At 43.8% G+C, this 26,156-nt stretch overlaps 1 protein-coding gene across 1 annotated transcript in view; it reads left to right on the top strand.

Annotated features, from left to right (window-relative positions):
* Positions 1-26,156, top strand: part of foxj3 (forkhead box J3) — a 116,544-nt gene that overhangs the window by 55,009 nt on the left and 35,379 nt on the right. Inside the window, exon 3 of the mRNA XM_052075693.1 lies at positions 21,767-21,841. Within this exon, the coding sequence (XP_051931653.1) occupies positions 21,767-21,841 (75 nt within the window). The remainder of the gene's footprint in view (positions 1-21,766; positions 21,842-26,156) is intronic.

Here is a 26,156-nt window from a genome sequence, read left to right as displayed (position 1 = left end):
TTCAAACTAAATCCAAAAGGTTTTCTGCCAAGAAGGTGCTTTCCTGATTGGTGATCAATACAATCGCCTGCAGCGTTTGAATTTTTTTATTTTACCTGGCAACCTATTTTTTTTAAATGACAGTGAACAAAAACCAGTGTTAATTTGGTTGTACATAATCCTTTTCTTTTTTTTCAAGTGAAACGTTATGAAACTGATTTCCATTTTGGGCGTTTGATTACGTGGCAGTCAATTTCTTGAAAATAAATAAAATCAATGCTGTTTTGGTCATTCATTAACATGACAAAAGATTGTTTCTCACGAAAAATGATGATTGTTTTGGTCATTTGTCTAGCCTTGCATGCACATTAGTTTTGCTTTAGAATTGTGTGACAGTGCCGTACATCCAAGTTTTCAAAAATACATTTTTCCGTGTTGTGGCCCAACCAGCCATCCATTTCCTATAGTGCTTTACTGTTTATAGGTGAGCTGGACCTTATCAAAGAACAACGGCAGATTTTGGGCGAGAGGCGGGACACATACTACAAGGACACAGATAGACACACAATCATTCATGCTCAGATTCAGACCTATCGACAATATCGAGTATTTAGATAAAGCTACAGTTTGATTTTGTAACATGGGAGCAAAGCGGAGTAACTGCAGAAAACTAGCACAAGCACAGGGAGAATATGCAAATTTACACCGGAAGCCAAACCCCCAAATAAAACAAAAAAAGTATCCTGGTGAGTGAACACTTTTGTCTCATCCCAAATTCCATGGTGCAGCATAAGAGCCTAGGTGGCGGTGGACAGGAACTGACTTTATCGGCTTGTGGGAGGGGTAATGACTCACTCGGCAACTGGCTTGATCCTGCCGTGCATAGGTTCCCATGTCAGGAAGCTCCAGCCTGGCCGTCCGCCCACCAGCCTCACCTTGCGCCCGCCTACCGGCGCCCCACCGCTCACGCTTGGGTCCTCGGAGTGGGCGGGGAGAGCTGGCAGGCCTTGGCACACATACTTTTTGGCAAGGAGCCGCTGTCCCCACACTCTGCTGAAGTGCTAACTCTAGCGCAAATCATAAAAGGCCCGAGGCTGCTACCGCTTCCTCCTGTGGCCTGCAGGCCTGCGTAGAGTTGTTGGCTTGAAAATTTTGCTGCTTTTGTGACAGTCCTTTTACTTTAACCTCCGAGCTACGCTTACTGTTCCAGTACCATTCTCAGACTTGTATTTATTGACATACGGTCCGGCAATGCTCTCTAAAAACCATTGACAAATGTCACCAATTGATTCTGTGAACTCTCTCCTCTGTGATAGCGCATATGTTCAAGTCAGTGCATAGCTCATAGTCCAAGACACACCCCTTTGCTCTGAAAGAAGCCTCAATGTTTATTCCTACATGCATTCCTTGTTACGGCTTCAGGCATTTCGAAAAACACTTAATCAGTTTGTATTGTTGAGACATGCCTATTTATTTGACACTTGCGGAGAAGTATGAGAGAGACAGGTTGTTGGATCTCTCCCTGAGTAGTCAAAAGCCAGTTAAAGTTGGTGTCCGTCATGCTGCAAACAGTCTGACCTGGATGCTATTTGTGAGTGTTTAGCTGGCTGTCACAAATGAGATGTATGACATTGACATTCATGTTTTATGTCTTGACTTTTTTGGGGCTGGATTTCTGCTGCATAACATCCCAGCACATTCTCGTAGAAAAGAAGTCAAATATTTCAGAAGCATACAGTGATTGACCTGAAAACGATAACAGCACCCTCGTATTGAATGAGCTTTTCATTGTGTTGAATTCCGGTAGATGAATGGTGATGTTATTTTGAGTAAAATGGAGCACAGCAAAACATCATTAATTGGAAGATTCGTCGATCAGCATTGATGCAATTGGCTCTGTAGTTAGACACAATTTGGATGTCTATTGTTCACAGCAAATGTTTTCTGCGCAAACATCTGGTGGTTGACCTAAAATGGCAGAAGTCGGCTTATAAAGCAAGGTCAGAGACCATCCTCATTGACGCCTGATCACCACGCTACCTTTTTACTCACATTGAGGTCACATATGGTGCCTTTTTACTATTGCCGCTCAGACGCCCCCCCCCTTTCACCCCCCCCCCTTCACCCTTCCCCCACCTCCACCCACCGAGCTTTCCCCACGACTGGGAGGGTGGGCCGTCGGGGGGGGGGGGGGGGGTGGAGAACGGGTGCACCGATGAATTCTGCATGCTAAAAATAGAGCTCAGCCCTCAGAATCTGCCTTTAACAGTGAATCTGCCTGTTAAACTCATCCACGCCGACTTATACCTGCCTCTGCTGCCAGTGGTGTCGCCTTTCAAGGCACCAAATTATGATTTAATACCAACTGATATCTTTTAATCTGTGGCGATTTAGCACTTAAAATTGGAATGCCTGAGGTCGAACGCAATCCATTACAAGAACCGGGTTGAATTCCAACTTGTGATTCTAAAGCAATTGTTCCCATTGGAAATAATGTAAAGGAAATACATTTTTCCAAGGTAAAACTTTTGCCATCATAAAGCCCTTACTAATTACATTTGAACCGATATACCCTGACTTGTTTCCGCTCTGATGTTAAATCACAAAGTGAAAATCTGTGAATTAGCGACTCGTTTTATGAGCAATCAGTATGTACGGTACTTCATTTGGAATTCCGTTGACTAGTGTACAACATATCCTACATTTCCTTCCCCCAATATGTAACAAATGACGGGAAACATTTTTATTCTAAGTTGACTTGTAAGAAAATAGAGGGGGAAAGATGCAAACATCCAAACCAAACTAAACATCAAATGTGAGTAACAAGATAGAAGGTAAAACAGTGGTCAACCCCGTCATTGGGAGTAATTTAGACATACAGTACATGTTCGAGAAGGAGTAGGAAGAAGTATAAACATTGAAATAAAATGCATTCAATGAGAAACTTTTTATTTACATTTTTTTTCCTTTGAATAAAATTAGAGGCACGAGAGCCAAAAACAGCTGATTTCTTTTCACCCCCACATGACATGATGATGTAGTATTGTTAATTCCTCATGACTATTTCAGTGAATGACAGACACAAGCATTTTTTTAAGTTTTGAAAACATTTGGTTCACTTTCAAACGTTTGGGGTGACCGACTTGGAATGCGTTTTGAAAATGAGCAATCGACTTTATCTCATCTTGAAGGTAAGTAATAAGATTTGTAATTAGTGTCGTGCGTTCTTCCCAAAGAAAAAGCTTATCTGGCAGCACTGCAGCATAGATGAAGTGAAAGGAAGCACCGGTAGTTGGAGTGCTAATTAGCAGAATCAGGTGAAGGCTCTTTTGTAAAATACAAAATAAAATAAAAAGTACTCCAACCTGAGACCGCCAGTACGTTCATTCAGTGGTGTGCAGTCTGCCTGAGGTAAGCACCTGAATATGAGCTCAGCCTTGATGCATAACGTCCAGACGCCGGGTCATTCACAGCTGATAAAAGGAGAAGAATGTCGCCCGATGATTGGCATTTTCATAAAATCTGCATGGCAAGTAATTACGCTGGAAATCTAAGTTTCCTACGCTGCGGCAATTATTTCACCCACCTTGCTCACCTTCTGTGTCATTCTCTCACTCGCACTGTTCCCACTTTTTATCTGACTAAATGGCTTCACTTCACTGCTTCTGGCTGCTCTTTCATGCAACTTATTGACACTTATGTCAAAATTTCAAAGTGTGTTTGTAAATGAAGCAGTAGGGGCCTTGATATTCGATCCTCCCGCTGGCGTGTCCTCAGTGGGGCCAGCGTCTGCGTGCGTCTTGTGGGACAGCGGCACAGCTGCGGCAGCCGAGCGGAACCGGTGATGGATGATGTGCCAAAACGGGCAGTGCCGCCTTCCCCGGCGCCTGTATCGACAGGCACGCTTCTTGTCGCTCACGTTCAGTGCGCTTTGGGCCGAGGTAGTCGCGGGTCATGCCGACCACGGACATGACACGCGGAGATCCGAACCGGAATTGCTCATCTATCAATGCCACGTCTTCCGCCCTGTTGAAACACCGCATGAAACTTATGTATAAGTCTCGACGTGGTCCAAAGTAGACATTAGTATTCAGGTTGAACATTTTGTCACGGGGTACTGTATATACATTATTCATAGGCATAAATATTGAGATTCCTGTTATGATTATCATTCTTTTTCAATTCAGGAACAAGTCAAGATTATAAAAGGAGCATGTTTCACAGTTAGGAATAGACTCGGGCTCAAATGCTACAGAGATTTAAAGGATCGATGTTACATACTGTACCTATATTTAGTATTTAACATGCTCTATTGTGAGTTTCGCATTCATGTTCAGTGATTTGTCCATTGTCCGTGCTCCACTTACACGCAGTATAGCCTATGAACTGTTCACTCCACAACTGAAAATTATTTTTACTGGTGCTTGTTTTTCTTCTTCACCCTAGCTAATTTCAGTGAGAGGTACAGTAAATATTTCACTGAAAGACTCAACACAGCTGACTTTGTAGTCGTGGATGGCTTGGTTCCTTTTTTAAAAAATAAATTTCGGGGGGGATTATTAGTTTTAGCAGTGTCAACTTTATCACTCTAGCCACCTTGCACTGAGCACCCAGGACAAGGTTGTTCTTGCTCGACTACTGCAATATTACAGAACTTTCCATTTCTGGTTCTATTGTCATCATTAGAGTCTCTCTTTCATGCAATCTTTTCTGACCTTTTCTGTTGACTTAATACATAACACGCGGTGAGCTAATCCATTGGTTGTGAGCAAAGCTTACATTGAATGAGATTTGAACTGCAAAGAGGTGTATTTTGGTTGCTTTTTTAATTGAGTGTTGACAAAAACTGGCATTGGGTTACTTTTTTTTTTGTCCCTACCCCATTTGCGTTGGTTCCTCAGTAAATGCACCACACATATTTTTATTTATTTATTTTTGCCTGCAGTGCTGACAATCCAAAGTCCTTCAATGTGTCCCGCGGCAGCCGCAGGGCCACAACCTCTCCCCACCACTTAATTGCGTATGAATTAGTGTGTTAATGTGACGGCATGCAGGGATGGCTGGCACACGGAGGTTCCATCCATCCATCCATCCATCATCTACCGCTTATCCGGGGCCGGGTCGCGGGGGCAACAGCTTTAGCAGGGAAGCCCAGACTTCCCTCTCCCTAGCTACTTCTTCCAGCTCTCCCCGGGGGATTCCGAGGCGTTCCCAAGCCAGCTGGGTGACGTAGTCTCTCCAGCGTGTCCTGGGTCTTCCTCGGGGTCTCCTCCCGGTGGGACATGCCCGGAACACCTCACCAGGGAGGCGCTCAGGAGGCATCCGAATCAGATGCCCAAGCCACCTCATCTGGCTCCTCTCGATGTGGAGGAGAAGCGGCTCGACTCTGAGCCCCTCCCGGATGACCGAGCTCCTCACCTTATCTCTAAGGGAGAGCCCGGACACCCTGCGGAGAAAACTCATTTCGGCCGCTTGTATCCGGGATCTCGTTCTTTCGGTCACGACCCATAGCTCGTGGCCATAGATGAGGGTTGGGACGTAGATCGACCGGTAAATTGAGAGCTTCGCCCTTTGGCTCAGCTCCTTCTTTACCACGACAGACCGATACAATGTCCGCATCACAGCAGACGCTGCACCGATCCGCCTGTCGATCTCTCGCTCCCTCCTGCCCTCACTCGTGAACAAGACCCCAAGATACTTAAACTCCTCCACTTGGGGTAATATCTCCTCCCCGACCCGGAGGGGGCAATCCACCCTTTTCCGACTGAGGACCATGGTTTCAGATTTGGAGGTGCTGATTTTCATCCCAACCGCTTCACACTCGGCTGCGAAACGCTCCAGTGAGAGTTGTAGAGCCCCGTTTGAAGGAGCCAACAGCACCACATCATCTGCAAAAAGCAGGGATGTAATACTGAGGCCCCCAAAACAGACTCCCTCAACGCTTCGGCTGCGCCTAGAAATTCTGTCCATAAAGGTTATGAACAGAATCGGCGACAAAGGGCAGCCTTGGCGGAGTCCTACCCCCACTGGAAACGGTTCTGACTTACTGCCGGCAATGCGAACCAAACTCTGACATCGGTGGTATAGTGACCGAACAGCCCGTATCAGGGGGTTCGGTACGCCATACCCACGAAGCACCCCCCACAGAACTCCCCGAGGGACACGGTCAAACGCCTTCTCCAAGTCCACAAAACACATGTAGACTGGTTGGGCGAATTCCCACATACCCTCAAGGACCCTGCTGAGGGTGTAGAGCTGGTCCACTGTTCCACGGCCGGGACGAAAACCACATTGCTCCTCCTCAATCTGAGGCTCGACTTCCTGACGGACCCTCCTCTCCAGCACCCCTGAATAGACCTTACCAGGGAGGCTGAGGAGTGTGATCCCTCTGTAGTTGGAACACACCCTCCGGTCCCCCTTTTTAAAAAGAGGGACTACCACCCCGGTCTGCCAATCCAGAGGCACTCTCCCTGTTGACCACGCGATGTTGTAGAGGCGTGTCAACCAGGACAGCCCCACAACATCCAGAGCCTTGAGGAACTCCGGGCGGATCTCATCCACCCCTGGGGCCTTGCCACCGAGGAGCTTTTTAACCACATCGGTGACTTCAACCACAGAGATAGGAGAGCCCACCTCAGAGTCCCCAGGCTCTGCTTCCTCAAAGGAAGGCGTGTTGGTGGAGTTGAGGAGGTCTTCGAAGTACTCTGCCCACCGGTTCACAACGTCCCGAGTCGAAGTCAGCAGCGCCCCATCCCCACTGTACACAGTGTTAGTGGTGCACTGCTTCCCCCTCCTGAGACGTCGGATGGTGGACCAGAATTTCCTCGAAGCCGTCCGGAAGTCGGCTTCCATGGCCTCACCGAACTCTTCCCACGCTCGGGTTTTTGCCTCGGCGACCACCGAAGCCGCGGTCCGCTTGGCCAGTCGATACCCGTCAGCTGCCTCTGGGGTCCCACAGGCCATAAAGGCTCGATAGGACTCCTTCTTCAGCTTGACGGCATCCCTTACTGCTGGTGTCCACCAGCGAGTACGAGGATTGCCGCCACGACAGGCACCAACCACCTTACGGCCACAACTCAGATTGGCCGCCTCAACAATAGAGGCACGGAACATGGTCCACTCGGACTCAATGTCCCCCGTCTCCCCCGGAACATGGGAAAAGCTCTGTCGGAGGTGGGAGTTGAAACTCCTTCTGACAGGGGATTCCGCCAGACGCTCCCAACAAACCCTCACTATACGTTTGGGTCTGCCAGGACGGACCGGCATCTTCCCCCACCATCGGAGCCCACTCACCACCAGGTGGTGATCAGTTGACAGCTCCGCCCCTCTCTTCACACGAGTGTCCAGAACATGCGGCCGCAAATCCGATGATACAACTACAAAGTCAATCATCGAACTGCGGCCTAGGGTGTCCTGGTGCCAAGTGCACATATGGACACCCTTATGTTTGAACAAGGTGTTCGTTATGGACAATCCGTGGCGAGCACAGAAGTCCAATAACAAAACACCACTCGGGTTTTGATCGGGGGGGCCGTTCCTCCCAATCACGCCCCTCCAGGTATCACTGTCATTGCCCACGTGAGCATTGAAGTCCCCCAGCAGAACAATGGAGTCCCCAGCAGGAGTACTCTCCAGCACACCCTCCAAGGACTCCAAAAAGGGTGGGTATGCTGAGCTGCTGTTTGGTGCATATGCACAAACAACAGTCAGGACCCGTCCACCCACCCGAAGGCGGAGGGAGGCAACCCTCTCGTCTACCGGTGTGAACCCCAATGTACAGGCACTGAGCCGGGGGGCAATGAGTATGCCTACACCTGCTCTGCGCCTCTCACCGTGAGCAACTCCAGAGTGGAAGAGAGTCCAACCCCTCTCGAGAGAACTGGTACCAGAACCCAGGCTGTGTGTGGAGGCAAGTCCGACTATATCCAGTCGGAAATTCTCTGCCTCACACACCAGCTCGGGCTCCTTCCCTGCCAGAGAGGTGACATTCCATGTCCCAAGAGCTAGCTTCTGCAGCTGAGGATCGGACCGCCAGGGTCCCCGCCTTTGGCTGCGGCGGTTTCTGGCCTCTTTTGACCACCACCGTGTATTATTCATGGGTCAGCAAGACTAGTAGCTCTCTATGAAGTCAGCTAATGGACTGTTGTGTGTGCCTCAGATATCGCTCATCGTAGAGGATCAAATGGAGTACGTTTGACAGTTTGAGGAAGTTAAAAAAAAGTCTGATGCTACACTTACAGCAAGATACTGCTGTTTGCCCTTCTTTTGTGGATTTGCCGTGTGTGGTGACTGAACCTTTTGTCATCCAATGGAAGAACATATGATTTTTCTACCTGTCACTGTGCAGGACCGACAGATGTAGAAGAAGAATTCTGATGAATAAAATGTATTGAAAAATACACAACCAGCAAAAATGATAAATTATCCTTTGAACATAATCTGGGGCGGCACAGTGGATGCCTGGTTCGCATGTTCGCCTCACAATACAGAGATATAAGTTCGGATTCCGGGCCCCGACCATCCGCATTTTGTCCAAGCGTATACTTGTGTAACAATGTAGGCTGCATCTTAATGTAAAGGTGCCAGTTTAGCATATTTTTATATTCCCAGCACAGCAGCAGGCCAAGTGGCCCACAATGACTTTCTCTGCCATTTCACCATTCATTCAAACTCCGAAATGGACAGTTGGAACCGGCCCATCACCATTAGTCGCCGCGCTCGCTTCTTCATTGTTAGTGCACGTCGTCGTCAGCAGGCTGCTGTGAGCCATTGTCAGAGGCCAGCGTCAGCGGCTAGCGTCGGAGACTCGTCTTCCTCTTCTTCGGGCTGATAATTAAGTGGCGAACTGACAAACGGCTTTCATCAGCTCTCTCATGTGGAACTGAGAGCCTGCGAAGGCTTTCATGGAGGATAAACTGTGGGATGTTACGTTGCCTCCAATCCTTTCTGGCCTTGTGCTGCTGCTGCTTTTGCAGTGTGTACACAATAGAAAAGTACAGAGAACCACACAGCCGACACAAAGCCCGATTTGCGTATCGCACCGATTTGTACCCTTTCCTGGTTTGTCTCAATGGTCAGCCACACACTCTGTTTTCCTCTTTGACAATCTGGCAGTATGTTTTTAGGTCCCTCAAAGACAAACTATGCACAGGAAGACAAACAAAGCATGGAAGAGGTACTGTGTTGTTGTGTAACACGCCAAATGTGCCAAGTTACAGTGTTGCTCGCCTTGGTGTCTGCAGATTGAAAAAAAAGCTGTTGTTAATGAGCCCTCATTATGAAATGGTGTTTGTTCACTTTGCCAAATAAGGTCTGTGAGCGGATGTTTGCTGTTGTTCAGCCACCAGTCTCTTACATATGCTTTCACCTTTATAGCTCATAATGAGAGTGATGAAAAGCCTGTTTTAAGTTGTATGTGCACTTGGTGGTAATCAGGCGATGTATCTTTAGCTTAGCAATTAAATATTTAACTTTGTAATGCCAAACAGACCCCCCCCCCCAAAAAAAAAAAAAACAACATACGCCTTTCCGATGTACCGGTAATCAAATTAGCTCTGATTTCTCACAGGACTGCTTGAAATGCCTTTGTGGTCTTCCTGCACACCCAAATCTACTGCCTCTGCTTGTTTCAGAAAGAGAAAACGCCAAGTCATCACAGGTTCGCTGCTGCCAGAAACACGGCTGTTCTAGGCTGAGCAGGGCAATTAAGTTTTGCTATGGTACATGTTTTATGTCCTTCCATTATCCAAAGGTGCAATGGATTCTAAAATAAGATTCACCATTGTATCCTGCCAGTTGTTGACACCCTTATGTTCGTGTGTCAGCCACAGTATTTTAGCTAAAGACATTATGCATTGGTACTGGTGATTGGTACTTTAATGCAATGTTACTCATGTATGTATTTTATTATTATTATTATTATTTTTGTAGCTACTGTTAAATTGCGATTTACTGTTCCAAACTGTACAGTTGTGTTTGAGCGACATGGAATCGTTGCTTCCTTTGATGATTTGTTTTTTGATGAGTTGTAAGGTGCGAACAATCACCCCCAGCCTCACAAATTTGAAACTTGAAATTTGACACATCAATACATGCTCTAAATTGTCATAGGTATGAATGTGAATGGTTAATTGTCTATTTGTGCCCTGTGATTGTCTGGCGACCAGTTCAGGGTGTACGCTGCCTCTCGCACAAAGACATTTAGAAATTGACTTGAATCCAACACGCCTCTGACCTTCGTGAGGATAAGTGGTTCGTTGAATGAATGAATATGTTATAGTTTCATTTAGCCTAACCTAATCTTGACCTTTATGCGCCAGTCTGTTATATTATATTTAATTTGGAAAGTTATGAGGTAAATGTCAAAGATTCTTAATTAATACCTTTTAACCAATTCTTGGTCGAATGAAAAACGTGCTACTCGCAAGTGAAACAGACACTGGATCATTGCGCACATAACACCGCGGGAAAATGACAAATAATGCCATGTAAATAAATCACTTAAATAAATAAAGCACATCGCTAAAAGGTGCACGCAACTCCCTCCTCCCCCTAGCTCCTTTTGCTGTACCATAAAAAAAAAATAAAAAAAACATCTGTCAAAATTGGATCAACTAGAAAATTATTCAATTTATCTGGAGTTTAGAGTGAATGAATGCTGGAGATGTGGTCTAAATTGGAAGGTTCTGGTGATTGTAAAACATGTTTTCCTTTGTTGTTTCGTGAAGCACTTTCTGAGGACATCAAGGACAGATCGTCATAAAATGCAGCTACAAAATGGAAGCCGGAACTTTCTGGATTACTCAGAGCAGATTCACAACTGTGAGAGTTCATCAAAAGCAATTTTTTTCCTCAGGGACGGCATAATTCCAGGTCTTAGTTCCCATCTCAGGCGTGTTTTATTGACAAGTTGGCCTTGTGAATCACTGCCAATTTTGAAGGAGGTTCGTGACCGCCGTAATTTCTCTCCGATTCCTTCTTGGTTCCGTGCCAGCAACGGCCCTCCGGAAGGTTAGGGATGCACTGAAATCATCCACTTAATGGAAGTATGCTTCTTTGCCCGTGTTCGATGTTGCATTATGGCCCTCTGCGACATCACCGGGGCTCGAACAAAAAGCGCTTTTGACTGTGAGCAAGACACATTGGGACAGACACAAATAGCGGCCAAGTAGAAAGGAGCGGCGAAGACAGGCAGCTCTCTGAAGCGGTCTGATCAAGCCGTGCCTCATGAGTGACCTGCCATTCAGTGTTGCATTCATGGTATCTCCCACACCCACTACCACCTACGGTACATACCAAGATTCTTTATTTTATTTTATTTTTGTTTGCGGGATTGCTGGTTAAATGTGGCCTTCACACTAGCTGCCTCAAGTGTACCTCACAAATAATGCAGAAGTCTACTTCGCCTCTGAACCCCAACAACCTACTTGAATTTGTGTACCGCAGTTCTATTCCAAGAGTGGCCTCAAAGCAACAAAGTAGGTGTATAAAAAAAGCAGAGGGTAGGGGGGGGCGGGGTTGTATTGAATTCAGAACATTGATATATGGGAGCGTTTGGTCTCTACCCTTGGTGCTTCTGTTGCAGTGAGAACATCCTTGGTGCTGCATTCATAAACTTCTTATATACCTCTGGAGAAATGCACAGGTTTTGTGTTGCCTTCGCCTATTGTCTGAGCTCCAAAGGTTGCAAAATCCTTGGATTAAACCCTCTGATATGATTTTTTTATATAAACCAGTGTTGGTTGAATCTGAGGTTCAGGCTTATCTGACCGTATTATTATGAAACCGCATTAGTGTGTACTTTTGGCGTTATGCACTAGCAAAGTCGGTCTGTCGTGCACTGCAAACTTCAGGGTTTTGATTCTTTTACTTCTCGCGCATCCTGTTGCTCAAAAGCCTCCAATCCACTTTTTGCTGCGAGCTTGCTTCTTTGAAATCAACATAGGTCATCTCCTGTGAAGCCAATTTCTGTCCTGCATGCATTGTCCTCATTACCGGTGCAAAGTGAGAAATGGGTTTAATTTAACCAAATGCTCATTGTTGGGGGACGTGAGTGGTTTGGCTTTGGAGGAATTTCCCCACGGTGTCATCTGCTTTTGCAGAAGTGGCTGTTGGGTTTTAATTACTATAATACCTCAGTGTACTGGTGATTTTTTTTTCCTTTTGTGTTCTTGCTTTATCATGTGTCTTCATAGTGCAGCCAGGAACAGGAGTGTGTGCTTTTATATATTATTAACATGCCAATGGTAGTGGCAAGGACAGAGAGTTGAAACGTCAGCGGAAAGTGTTGAGAAGAACAGAAGGTCAAAAACCAAGTCATTTCTATATAAAAAGCGAATCAAAAGACCATTCGCTAGTTCTCTCTTTATATAATTGAAATATCGCTGCAGAAGCGAAAGCAATCCACTGCATCAATGGGACACGAGTTGTATTGTTTGTGGTTCAATTAAAACAAAACAAAACTGTACAGTAGAGTGTATTTAATTCCCCAAAACACTGTTCACCGATAAGTAAACATGAGCTCGTATTTTTTTCAGTTGCAGCGAGTTGGTATATGCACAAGAAATGCGAGTATGCATTACAGACCGTAGTTTGTTCAAAATGGTCCAGTTTAGTTATACTAGGCAGCATCGCTCGCTGTGTTAAGGCCTAAGGGTTTTTTTGTCGTAGCTGATTTAAAAAATAAATAAAATAATCAAGTGACCAGTTGTAATTATTGTCATGTTTTTAATTTATTGGATAAAAAAAAATCAAGGAAGGATCCAGCATTCAGTCATATTCAGATGCTAATTCTTTTGATCATACCTGGAGAAGTAAGCTCCCTGTTTTAAAACAGGCCCTCTTTTTTTCCACAAAAAAAAAAACTTGCTTGCTGTGGCATCCCACATGCCTTCTTCCCACATCCCCTACAAATAGCCAGTGACTGTGCTACATTCCTTGGCCTTGGTGCGGATCCCCTAAGGCAGAGGTGTACATTCTGTGTTAGTGGGCATGCCACGGGGTCCATACACTATGAACAACTGAACTTCCAGTATTATATGTTCACTTACACTTTCTTTGTCTGTTTCCATTAATTTCACACACGCACAAAAAACAGGGTGCCTCCATTTCCGCCAAGGCTATCTTTCATTTTATGGACTCTGGTGTCTTCATAATAACTACTCTTGGTTCAACAAATTTAAATGCCCTGACCACATAAACACTTCATGGTTCATATTGTGTGTATTTTGTCCTTTCTGCCACGTGTTGAACAAAAGCTAAATGTTGGGTAACTGAAAACAGACTTTAATGAAAACTAGCCAGAGCGAAAACTTTCCAGAACTGTGTTGTCAGCATTTGTGGGAAACAATTTATTTATTTTTTGGGGGGCGGGGGGTTGCTTTGTCTTCATATGTTGTCACAGTGTGGGCTTTTTGTATTCACTTGATCAATTCAAATCTAATGACCTTCTTTTTTAGATTTGTCACGCAGTGCACAAATTCACTCAGCGTGCCTTCTTGTCAAACGGCGCAAAGAGAAAATACAGGAGGCCAGTCACAGAAGGGCCACACAGTATAAGGCTGGATTTGTACTGCAGTTTTTTTTCTCTTGAGTGATCAGTTGTGTCATTGTAATGTAGAGAGAAACATTTGAACCAGGCCTCTTCCAAATGTGTATTATAGTTCGACATTTATGCAGTGCTACCACTAATTTCAACAAATGCATGCGGTGAAATCCTGAGTTGTATTTTTCAGATTTTTTTTCCCCCTCAGATTCAATTTAATACTTAAGATAGACAATTTAGGACGAATCTCCACGAATGGATCCTTGCGTTGTCTACAATTGTGCTTCGAATTAGCTTAAATGGCCTCGGGGTTAGCAGTTGGAGCACTACCTGTTGCTTTGGTAGGCACTGGGTAATGTGGTGTGGTTAATGTAAAAACATTTATTAAATAAATAAATAAATACATAAAAACCACTATGTGTGGACTGACTGGATTGATGTGCTTGAGCTTGAATGAAAAAAAGAGAAGTGCTTTGTGGTCCACTCACTTCTTAGGTTGCCAGTATTTCTTCATGTTTCAAACAAAGCCCTATTTTTTGTCTATATGGTCATTTGTGACACTTCCTCACTAGTCGTTAACTCCAGATATGCCAAACTGCAATCCTGATTTCTTTTTTTTGTGTGTGTCTGTTTGGTTCTCAAACTGGTATTTTTAAGCCTGTCTGACAGAACATCTCCACAGTGAGTCAATTTTTTTTTTATATCCCTCCATCATTCAGATTTGCTGACAGGTCAATTGGAGGTTGCGGTCCTATCTTTCAAAGTGGCGGTGCTCGCAAGAATGTTTTCTTTGGATTTGCTAGTTTGACTTCTCCGCTTTCATTCAAGATTTTTGACAAGGAAACACAGGGTTGATCTCATTTACAGTGAAAGCCTTGAGCATGTGCTTTTTATATTTTATTTTTCCTTTTTGGGGGGTCAATTCAAACATCAATACTGTCGTTGGATGATCCAAGATAGCATAACTCACTCACGTGACTTACTCTTCTTATTTTGGGATGCAAATCTTAGGAATCAGTTTACGCTGCATATTTGCCTTTTATGAGCAGCTGCTGTGCTGGCGGTCATTGTAATGTTTCACCACTGTCTCTGGCACCGCTCACCTCTGCCTGTTTCTTTTCCCACCAGCTCTCGGCCCTTTGATCAGAAAGGCAGCAAATCCAGCAGCGTTTAAGTTAGCCTCTTTCAGGGATTTAATCCAAACACTTAAAAGAGCACCTGTAGGTCATCATTGAGCCTCAGCTGATCCCTGGAATGCTTCAAGTAAACTCAATACAGTGAAATCACTGATTTCAATCACAATGCCTTGCTCGGACAATGCCAGATTTGTTTGTCTATAAAAAATAAATAAATACACAATGGAATTTTTTTGTGTAATCGTTGTAACAACAACAGCAGCAGGATATATAATTTTAACAATCTTAAATGTCGACTTAGCCGTATTCCTAGAACTAGACACGTTTTTTTTTCAGGGTCGATACCGATTATTAGTCGTCAAGGAGGCCAACACTGGATATTCGAAGCTGATATTTATTTGAAGTAAAAGGGTAAATATTGGCAGCAAAATAAACAATAAATAAAATACAAACTCCAACTCGGGTGGCACAGTGCTCGACTGGTTAGGACATCTGCCTCACAGTGTAGCAGTGAAGGGTTCGATTCTGGCTCTGGCCTTCCTATGTGGAACTTACATGTTCTCACCTTGCCTGCGTGGTTTTTCCCCGGGTAGCCATTTTGTACTGAACTGGCAGGACAACCAGAATAAAAGCATTGTGCTTCGGTGGGCTTCGTTTTAACCCAACTGATATGGAAAGCTTAAATGGAGGGGAAAAAATTAACCCTATATCTCTGCAGTTCAGTGCTACACAGTTATCAATATTTGCATGTTCTCAGCAATTACATTGACTCATGTGCAGTGTAATGGATTTAGAAACGTATCTGAATTGCCCTTCTGAGGTCACGTTAAAGGTTCTGTTGTCGTGGGTTAACTTGGTGTTGGTTATGGAATTTACTGTGAATGTTGGTTTGTAAGAGACCTCACACCTGTAATGTATGTCCAGAGGTATAAAGTTTCAACATAGAGCATGGGGGGGGGGGCATGGTTTTGTTCCCGTTGCGTTGCCCACCCCCAATCCCCGGTGCCCATCCCGATGTCAAAAGCGCTATGTGTGCTTACATGTGTCTGTCCCAGCGTGCCCAATCCGCTCCCTGGGCTGCCTGACCGCATGCCAGGGGTTGCTCGTTCATCCCCCGGCTGTGAGGAGCCGGGTTCTGACGCAGGCTGTCCCTTTGGCTCACTTGGGATGTTTGACGTGCTGAGCGCAGAGGTCAGCCTGACCTACTTTTTTCCCCTCGGCGGCTCTTCTTGCTGAGCTTCGGCGCTCCTTGGCAGGGGAGGTTGGGTTGGCGGGGGTTTGAGAGGGGGGAGCTGCTTACGCCTCCATTGCTGTCCTGGTGTGTTAAATCATTGCCATTTCGCTAGATGTGTGTGCACATTTTTTTTAGGTGTGTAGGAGGCATCACACATGTAGACTGAGGTCAGATATGAAGTGCTCTGTGGGGGTTACAGGTAGATGCTGGGCGGCACTTGTGCAGGACCCCTGCAGTGAGCACTGTCTGACTCACTTTATGTACCTCTCTCAACACTCTCTGACCTCGCTTCTCCCCCCACCACCTTTTTTTTGTTCTTAACATGAAGTCATGCATTGTTATACAGTCGAACGTGCAGAGTTTGATCAAAAGTAGTGAGTTTAACCGCATTTCTCAATAGCGCAGTTGTAACGTTGCTTTTTTCAATATTCATCATCACCTAACACATTGTCCACAGGAGCTTCATTTCCCCAGGTAGTTCTAAACCTAGACCTACTGAAATGGCCTCTGGATCTTCGCCCATCCTTGTTGATAAATTCATTGATGGAGAAACTTGATGTGGTGCGGGTTTTGATATGAGTGAGCATTAGTGTAGAAGGACTCAAACACTGACTCATTTTATGGAACAGGGGATCTAATAAAATTTGGTTGCTTAATTTCCCACCCCATGGGTGAGCAGGGACAAAAGAAAATGTATAGTGTCAGCCCTTTGTTAAAGAATGCGAGAAAAACAATAGAATTAAAAAAATATGAATTTGTCACCAAGTATGAAAGTGTCTACCATGACAGATCTCACCAACATGTGTGACATTTTTTTTATGACAGGAGTCCAGTGACTCTCAATCTGGTCCTGTATTCACCAAGAAAAATACAAAAGAAAGTGACACTGAGTCGAGGTGCTTGCCCTTTCAATAACATTTCCTCCCTCTCTCCTCACCATCTTTCATATCTCAAGCGTCTTCAAAGGGGGTGAACGTGATGATTTCATTAGTCATTTATATTCATTCACACTGTTGTAAAAATGTAGTGATTCTAATTCTTATTTTGGGGCATCTGGGACAGATTCATTGGATTTACAATATTTCCAAATTGACGTATCGCTCTAGTTTTTGAACAAAGGGGTTTTATTAGGAGTTTGAAGTCACAACTGTCCACTAAAACAAAGTTTCCACTGTAATCTCACTGCGGAAAAGCACATTTGAAAAGTGAGCAAATGGACTTTCACTATGTCTACCTTCCTCAGGTGCATCGTTGTCACCCAGTCATTGCTCTGCTTTCTCCGAGTCGCCACTGATCTGTCATTCCGTTCTCCCCTGTCACCCCACTCTGTTGTAATTGCACTATTCTGAAGTAGCCCCTTTGTTCTGTTTCCTATTTTTGAAAATGTTTGCGGTAAAGTGGTGTATGAAGACAGCTTGACACAGCAAGAGCGATGTTGCAAGAACACATGCAGACAGAGTTGTTTAAAACAGAAACTTTGAATATAATTGGATCAGTGGCGTACCTCATCTGCTTGACCTAGCAAAAGGGACCTTGGACTTTTCTGCACAAGTTTAGCAGGGTTTGTCCTCCTTGCGTCACGTGGCACATGTAACACACACAGAGTAAAAAACAAATGTTAGTGTTCAAGTTTGCACACAATTTTTCAGCCCGTGCGGTCTGCCACGCAGATGTTTTCTGCTTTTCCTAGTGGGAGATGCTTGCTTACACAAGAGCATCAAATCATTTTGTCACCATACGCTGTGCATGATCAAGGCCAGAGACAGTCAATGCCATACGCACCATTTATGCACATAATGTTTTATTTATTTTTTTATTTAATATTCTACCTAGGGCAGCCCGGTAGTCCAGTGGTTAGCACGTCGGCTTCACAGTGCAGAGGTATCGGGTTCGATTCCAGCTCCGGCCTCCCTGTGTGGAGTTTGCATGTTCTCCCCGGGCCTGCGTGGGTTTTCTCCGGGTGCTCCGGTTTCCTCCCACATTCCCAAAAAAATATGCATAGCAGGCTGATTGGGCGCTCTCAATTGTCCCTAGGTGTGAGTGTGGGCATGGATGGTTGTTCGTCTCTGTGTGCCCTGCGATTGGCTGGCACCTGATTCAGTGTGTCCCCCGCCTACTGCCCGAAGACGGCTGGGATAGGCTCCAGCACCCCCCGCGATCCTGGTGAGGATCAAGCGGTTCGGAAAATGGATGGATGGATGGATATTCTACCAATGAGCCTATTGATTATTGGAGTAATCGGATTAAAAAAAGATTTTGTAATATTAAATACTGTACATAACATATGCATGCCAGGTGCAGGCAATAATGTTGCACGGGGTATTCACTCGACTGGTCTCATATATGTTTATAAATTGTGGGAGCAAGCCTGAGTTAAAAAAAATCATTCTTATTATATGGTATTATTTTGGGCAAGAGTCTCAAAGGAGTTCACAAGCCCACAGTTCACAAAATTCAATGACATTCTCTCATCTCAAAACTCCCGATCAAGCTAGGGAAAGAAGGACGAAATCTTGAAAAGTGGATCGCTCCATTTGTGATCCCCTTCCATGTTGACCAGGCTGCAATGGATACAACATCAATCACATGATAAGATGCGCTAAAATGATAGTTTAAACAACATGGGGCAGGGGGGAGAAGTGAAGCGGCGGTTAGGCAGGCTAAAAAAAAGTACAAACGTCAGGAGTAGCGATGCTCTGTCGATTGGTGGCTGATAATTATTGGTTGATATTCATGGAAAAGTGCTTGAACTCGATCAAAAACCTCAGGCCGATTGATCACCCTATTTATTTAATTACTCTGTTAAGGTAATGACAAATTTATGAACTGTTTCTCTCAGAAAGTCAACGGATTAATTGATTATTTCAGAAAAATCAGTAGTTTCAGCTCTAAAATGTAACATTTTCCAGAGTCAACAGAATCCACATAATAGTTATCCAACAGAATATCCAACAGCCAACAGAATCCACATAATAGTTATCGGCCGATCGCACTCATGGATGATCAGCATCGGCAGCTTAAAACCCTGATTGGAACATCCCTAGTCAGGAGGTGTGTGGCAGGAAATAGACTAGCCTCATAGTAAGTATGGTATGCTCTCCTATCTGTTGACTGCTTTTTAGTGATCAAAAGTTTTAAAGTCAAGTACAACTTTATTGTCAAACATTTTAAAAATGTAACCACCAACATGACGTAATGTCTTGTGCTCCTGTTGATGAACTTTCTTGCATGAATAGGAAGTGGTCAGGAGAGATGGCAGAAACACTTGAGCGTCACATGCATGTCATTCTGTTTGTATCTTGTGACGTAAGGGTCTGCATGGGTTTCGTCGCATGAATTATTCGAATGGTGCACGCCACACCGAATGTATTATTCATGCGGTGCACTGGAGCTTTGAACTTGAACTGGGCTAACTTTGCCCTTGCAGGTATCGGGTATGGGGAGTTGATTCCGATGTTTAGTTCAGCGCAACTATGTTTGTCGAGAAATCCCTCACTGCTGCATGTCTTCGACTAGTCTCAGCTTTTTCTTGTAACATAATGCAGGTATGCGTGAAAAGATGTTAATTTATGACACAGGTGTCCAAGTCAAGGCCCAGGGGCCAGATCTAGCCCCCCACGTCATTTTATGTGGCCCGCGAAAGAAAATCAAGTGTGTCAAGTTCCATGATGGTTGCTGAAGTCTGAACCAAAATTTCAAATTGTCGTATGTAATCCACAATAACAGTCATTATTCTTGACTTCTGATTTTAAAACTAGTTATCCATCAATTTGTTGTGTGCTGTATATGTAATATGCGGAGGTGATTAAACATTTATATGGTTTCCCAAAATTCATAACGGCCCTCCAAGGGAAACCGTAACTACAATGTGGTCCGTGACAAAAATGAGTTTGACAACCCCGTTTTATGACGTTGTGCCTGCAAAATTATGACCTTTTAATATTGTTTTAAATCACATTAACTTTATGCATAGTTAGAACATTAGCGCTGCGCTTAAATGTCTGACAGTAAAAACTGGACTTCAATAATGATCAACTAAAAATGCATCACACAAAAGTTAGATCATAAAAACTGCAAAAATCAATGTTTTAAAATACACAGTCCAGAGATATTCTACTGTAAATACAATAAACTGAATTGAAAAAGTGTATTGTACTAGATTTAAAAACAAAAACAAAAATAATGTTAATAATTTTACCGCAATTATTTTTGGAGTAATGTATTCGTATTGATTGATTATGTATCACCATATGTACATTGTCCCTCAGTAACCTACACTAATGCAATAGTAAAGTTATGAATGAAGCTGAATATTTGCATGAAAAACACTCCCAGGCCATAAATATGAAGGAATCAAGTGAAAAAGCGTATGTGCGTTAACTGATCCTGCCTTCTTGTGCCGCATGAACATGCCTTCCGATGCAACCCGGCAAACTCACTGCTGTCCGTCACCCACGATCGTCATATGTTGGCGCTGTCGTTAACTGAGGACCCCCCCTTGTATGCGCCTTGTATCGGCGTTGTGGCTGGGGGGAAAACAAGTGGAATTCTGTCTCTTGAGCCATGTTGTCCCGCCTTCACAGAAGAGAAGCCATATTGACGTCTCTGTAGCTGCTTCTCAAAACAGATAGATCGGGGTTCAGTTTTGCTTTGCCCTCCAGGCACGAGGATGATTGACTGACTGTGAGGCTCTTAACGTTCTGTCGGGGAACATTGAAAGCATCCTCTGGTTTCCATTGGCATTTCACCGAAGCGCGATTGACGGCATCACACAACGAGCCTGTCATTATCATCCCTCCTGTGGTATAATTGCCTTTAGTGTTGAACAAGCGGCTCCGATCTCGTGTGCTTGGGGGTCTCCGGCTCACTCGCCGTCACTCTCCACTCATCTCCCACGTCCGTTAAAGCGAGCAGAGAACACTGCGTATGTTTTTTAAGCATGGCCATCTGTCAATAACACTCCCAACTAACTGGAGTGGAGGTGTGTGCAGGGCTGTTTTTTTGGGGGGGGGGTGCTTTTGTTGCTCTGCGAGGCCCCCGTGGCTACTTCATCCCACCTCTCCATCCCAACGAGACAGCCGACTGGAGCTCGCTCTTATCCGTCGTGGAGTAGCTTGTAAGCGTGTAATGCGTTAACTTTGGGATGATGATCTGCATAATTTATTTCCTGCCCCCACAGGGGCCTGCTCGAGCATTAATTAATATCAGGCTCCTGCCAGGATCCCAGTGTGGGATTCTTCAAGGCTCCTTTTTTGGTTTTGGCACAAGTGGAACTTGATCGTATCGTAGTAGATCCCACTTTTTTGAGAGGGACTTTAACTCATGCTTACTGTTAATTCTCCATGCTTGCGTTGTTTGGTCCAGGTCAATTTTGACCCGGCGAAAAATATCCTCATAATAATTGTTTGATTATAATTACAATAAGAATAACCTGTCTCGCAGTAATCCTGTAACTGGTTGAGTAAAACTGTGCAAACATGGTGAGAACAAAAACATTTATCAAGACCGTTTCAAACTCTCCCTTGCAACCGCTGTGGACATCGTATTGTAAATACACCCATATAAATTACATCACCTGGACTCTTATTGTTTCGAGATTCTCCCATGACCACTCAAAGGGTAATGGGTATGTTTGTGCGGGGACGTCCGAAAAATTTGTAGAACAATATTGACATGAAGTATCCCACCACACCCATTGACCATATGTGTATGTGAAGAGTGAACGCCGGTAGAATACCTCTCTATGACAGCTTCTAAGTCCAAACCGCAAAAATACAAGCCAATGTGTTACTGCAAACTTGTTCTTTCTTGTTTTCTGTTTTTCTATGTCTACTCACCTTCTCCACCTGTCTCTCTCTGTGTTTGCCCCCACAGAACTCGATACGGCACAATCTGTCATTGAACAAGTGTTTTCTCAAAGTGCCTCGCTCTAAAGATGACCCGGGAAAGGTGAGATTGAAACATTTAAGCTAATGCACCAATGAACATATTCACGTACATTCATGCTTTTCTGACAATGTTATTTTTTGCAAAATTAAGGCTTTATCCATGGAATATAACAACTTCCGTTCTCGTAACCATCTGACTTCTCTGCTCGCACAATAGTTTCTCTCTTCATATTAAGATCTTTCTCTCTCAACCTTATTTTCTAGCCTGTAGGGCTGAAACCTATTTGTTCCTGCTGTTGATATCCGTGAGGATCAATAAAGTATCTACATAACCTAACCTAATATAACCTGTGTCACAATGCAATAAAGAATACAACTCAAGGAGCATGTTTGATATGTATCAACAGCTGGCAGTAGTCAACCGATTTTTTTATTTTTATTTTTTGCACAACTTGTCTCTTTTGGAAAAATGTTAACTTTGAATCTCTGCCAGACCCTTGACAGGAGAGAAATGCATGGCACACTCTTAATCTATTAGGAACCTTTCTCCCCCGCAGGATTGCATTTCATATGTAAGGAGAGATGTTTTCTTCTTTTCTTATTGTGCGAGCTCAGACAGCAGATGAGGGTGGGATGAGAAAAAGTCAGACTGGTGGAGACCGAGTCATAACAGAGTTTAAGTAAGGTCGTTTCCAAAATTGTTGCTTTCCCTCAAGCATTCAGCACCAATCTCCTACTTCACTCATTTTTCTTGATACTGTTAGTTTGACATTTGAATCTCAGCGGGACCACCTACTGTTGGGTTTGCCGGCCCCTTTACGTTGCTGTCTCTTGTGACATCAAGCTGATAATTAGCCCTCATGCGCTGAGGTGGCTCATGACGGTGCAGCCACTATATTTAGTCCCGCGTTGTGCATGCTGTAGGTCTAGTCGTATGAATCCTAACCTACATTTCAGCCCGGCGCTATCTGAGCGTTTGCTACACATGCTCGGGAAAAAGAAAAAAAAACAGGCACAAATAATTACCCTCTCTTCACACACACACACACACACACACACACACGCACACACACACACACACATGCATGGGGAGCTACGCCTGGCTGTGTACTAGAGGATGGGGACTGAATGCTAATTTCGTGTTTTGCTGTAATCCTCTGATATTGACACTCCTGGGAGCTGCTCCACTAAATACAAAATAATCTATTGCTGTATGGATCCCATTCCAGATGCACGGCCAACGTGCTCGCATCCTTAATGTTTAATTTGGAATTTTCCTCACTCCCTTCCCCAGCCCCCCCCCCCCCCTCCCTTTCCCCCCTCGTACACAAGACAACTTCAAAGAGGCGGTAGCTGCTCTTGATATGTTGCATCAATATTGTACTGTGGCAGGAATATGAAAACTGCTGCTCGGATGAGATAGGAGAGGCGAAGTCTACGTCTGTGAGTCTGAGAGATGCTCTGGATTCAATAGTGCTCGTTATTGTGCAAAAACACCACCTGACTCCATAGAAATCAGCAGTTGTTAAGACTGCGGTCAATTGTGTGCTACACAGGTGAAACCGTGTGCAAATCTAAAATGACATCTTTTATTCGATCGATGGGATTTCCCATATATTTGCAAAAAAAAAATTTTTTCCCCCCCATGTGTTGCTTGTCGAATTTTCTGAAGGCTGAAGCAACATTTGGAAACGGTGCAATAGTACTGCTTACTACTTTACAGATGCACTATAAATAAATAAAAATATTTGAAAGAAAAAAAAATCATGTTTTCAATTCAAATAGATTTGAGTCAATGAATATACAAAGACATCAACATGGTCAACAAAATCAAAACATTTCAAGCTTCATTTAAAATGGAGAACATTTACAAGGCTTTAACTCATAAATGTAACTCTCCTCTATTCAAGCTTTTAAACAACTTTTAAACTCGAGCGCTTTTAGTTGTTCCTGCTTGAAGGTCCAAACTGAGCTCTTTCTGTGACTCGAGGCCTCAAATCTGAGAAGTTATTAATCCCCCGTTAAGCCTCCATGACCGGACACAGATTCAGAGGAATTGATTATTATAAAATAATGATCGCTGGTGACTCAATTGAGTCAAAATGACTTGGAATTTGATTACATGATTTTGCTGTCGTATGAGTCTGACTGTTTACCAGATTTAATATTGATTTTTTTTTTTTTACCTAACATAAAACTGGTAGATAGTAGTGCACGTAGTGCTATATTTGTGATGTTTCTTGCCACATTGCGCAGCTTTGTATTATATAAAAGTTATAAAAAAGTTCAACTTTTGGCTTTGACTCAAAAAACTAAACAATCTTATTTTTTCCACAGAGCGACATTAATTAATATCACAGTGTGAAATCTGCCAAATTACGTTTTCAGTGTCATGCTACTCATTTTGTCTCGAAAGATATCTTACTTGAAAAATGGATGATTTTTTTCCCCCTCTTAAGATAAGTTAAGTAAAGATAAGATATCCTTTATTCGTCCCACAATGGGGAAATTTACAAATTGGGGAAGTATACTATCCATTAACAATAAGTTGAGCATACATAGTTTCATAATAGTACACCGTAATTTCTGCAAAATTCAAAAACATTTTTCTTGTTATATTACAAACTCATTCTGGCAAAATAATCGACTTTACCTCATTGTGGAACGCCATTTTTACTAAAACTCGAAATCTTCCGATTACATTTTTTTCATTGAAGTTTGTGTATTCTATGAAAAGAAGCTGTTTTTGCAGGTTGAATGCATGTTCTATGATAAGGCTGGCGTTTTGTGAAGGCTGAAGAGAATGTGGTGGCTTGCGCTGTGTTCCTGTGGACCCAACGTTATGTTGCAGAATATTTGTGAATAATTTAATGGCTCTTTATATGTTTTTCTCTTTTCCTGCCAACTCTCTGGGGGTGGGGAGAGAAGAAAAAACTGCAGCAACTCTCTCTCTCTCTCTCTTCCCACGAGGGTTAACTTTAAGTGTTCTTCCCCGCACTAATTAAAAGCAACGGAATCCATCCAGGCTTTGTCTGTACAACTCCTGTTTTTGAAACATGTGCGTTATAAGACATGGAGTGACTGCGGTGACAACACGCCTCACCTTTATCAATGATGTAGAATTTCTAATGAGGCTGCTGCGTTTTTATCTCCCTTGTATTCCAGCCCACCCCTCCCTTCCTTCTCAGCTTGATTGCGCGTGTGAATTATTCTCAACCCCTCTGAGGAGCCGTTAATTGACCCCAAAGCTTGGCGCACATTAAAACGTATCATTTCACATCCACACATCCCGCCCACCCCTGATGAATGAATATAGGCCAAGCGTGGCTTTTCATTTGAACAATTGCAGCCGTGCCAAAGTACGTGAATTGTGAAATAAGATTTTTTTTCCCCCCCTTTAACAAGGGCAGACTATTGTGTACGGCGCTATTATTTTATGGATACTCACTCGGCTTTTCTGGTGGACGCATCAGTTATTCTCTCTGCCGGGGAAGTCATTTTTAAAAGGTCCAGATCTCACTCTCTTCACAATTGAGATTTTTTTTCTTATCATGAAATATGAAGTGTAAATTCAAAAACTCGCATGGCCTTAGGTGAAAAAAAGTCTTTTTGTGTGTTTTTTCTTATTTTGTAAGTGTATGCTGCCTTGTTTTGGACTTGGAGGAAGAACAGCATCGGAAAAAAAAATTAAATTGAAAAGATAAATAATGCAGGCTCAGACCGTAGAAGAGTATCCACCAAAATTCCCATCCCACCCTCCTCCAGTCAGCCTGCACTGTTCTCTCCTTCATTAGCCTCTCTCGCCTCGGCCAGAGCGGCTCTTCCTCATTTCCCGGCCTGAGAGCCACCGTGGCAACGGTGCCGTGCTCACCTGAGGCAGAGGAAGTGATGCCTCTCGCTAGCCTCCAGTGGTGGTACCCGAATCTTTCTTTTCTGACATAAACCCACCCATGTTCCACACAAGCAGACATAACGAATGTCGATTTTGGCGTTTATGCTCTCCAAAAAAGTGACGTAGCGCTAGTCAATTAAAATGTAAATGTGTCTTTGTAATCAAAGAAACATTCTGAATGTGCTCAATAGCATGGTGAGTTCCTAAATTGTGAGAGCACCCCAAACGCACCGCATGACATGAATGTGATTTTGCTCTGTCTGAGTGGGCCATAAACCGTTTAATGAGACCTCAGTTGGAGTTTACTCTGAAACTAAACACTGAAAAAAAAGGATGACACTACTCATAAAAAGTTAGGGATGTTTGGTTTTCAGTTGAAATTTATGGGAACAGTTCACACGACAGTAATATCATATCATGTAGGAAAGAAATTTAAGTAGAAGGATGCTCTGGTGATTTCCTCACCACAAACAATTCCTTGAAA

The sequence above is a fragment of the Hippocampus zosterae genome, chromosome 9 (assembly GCF_025434085.1).
Source record: "Hippocampus zosterae strain Florida chromosome 9, ASM2543408v3, whole genome shotgun sequence".
NCBI classification, from domain to species: domain Eukaryota; kingdom Metazoa; phylum Chordata; class Actinopteri; order Syngnathiformes; family Syngnathidae; genus Hippocampus; species Hippocampus zosterae.
Note: the sequence above shows the minus strand (reverse complement) of the source record. Positions and strands in the feature narration are given on the sequence as shown.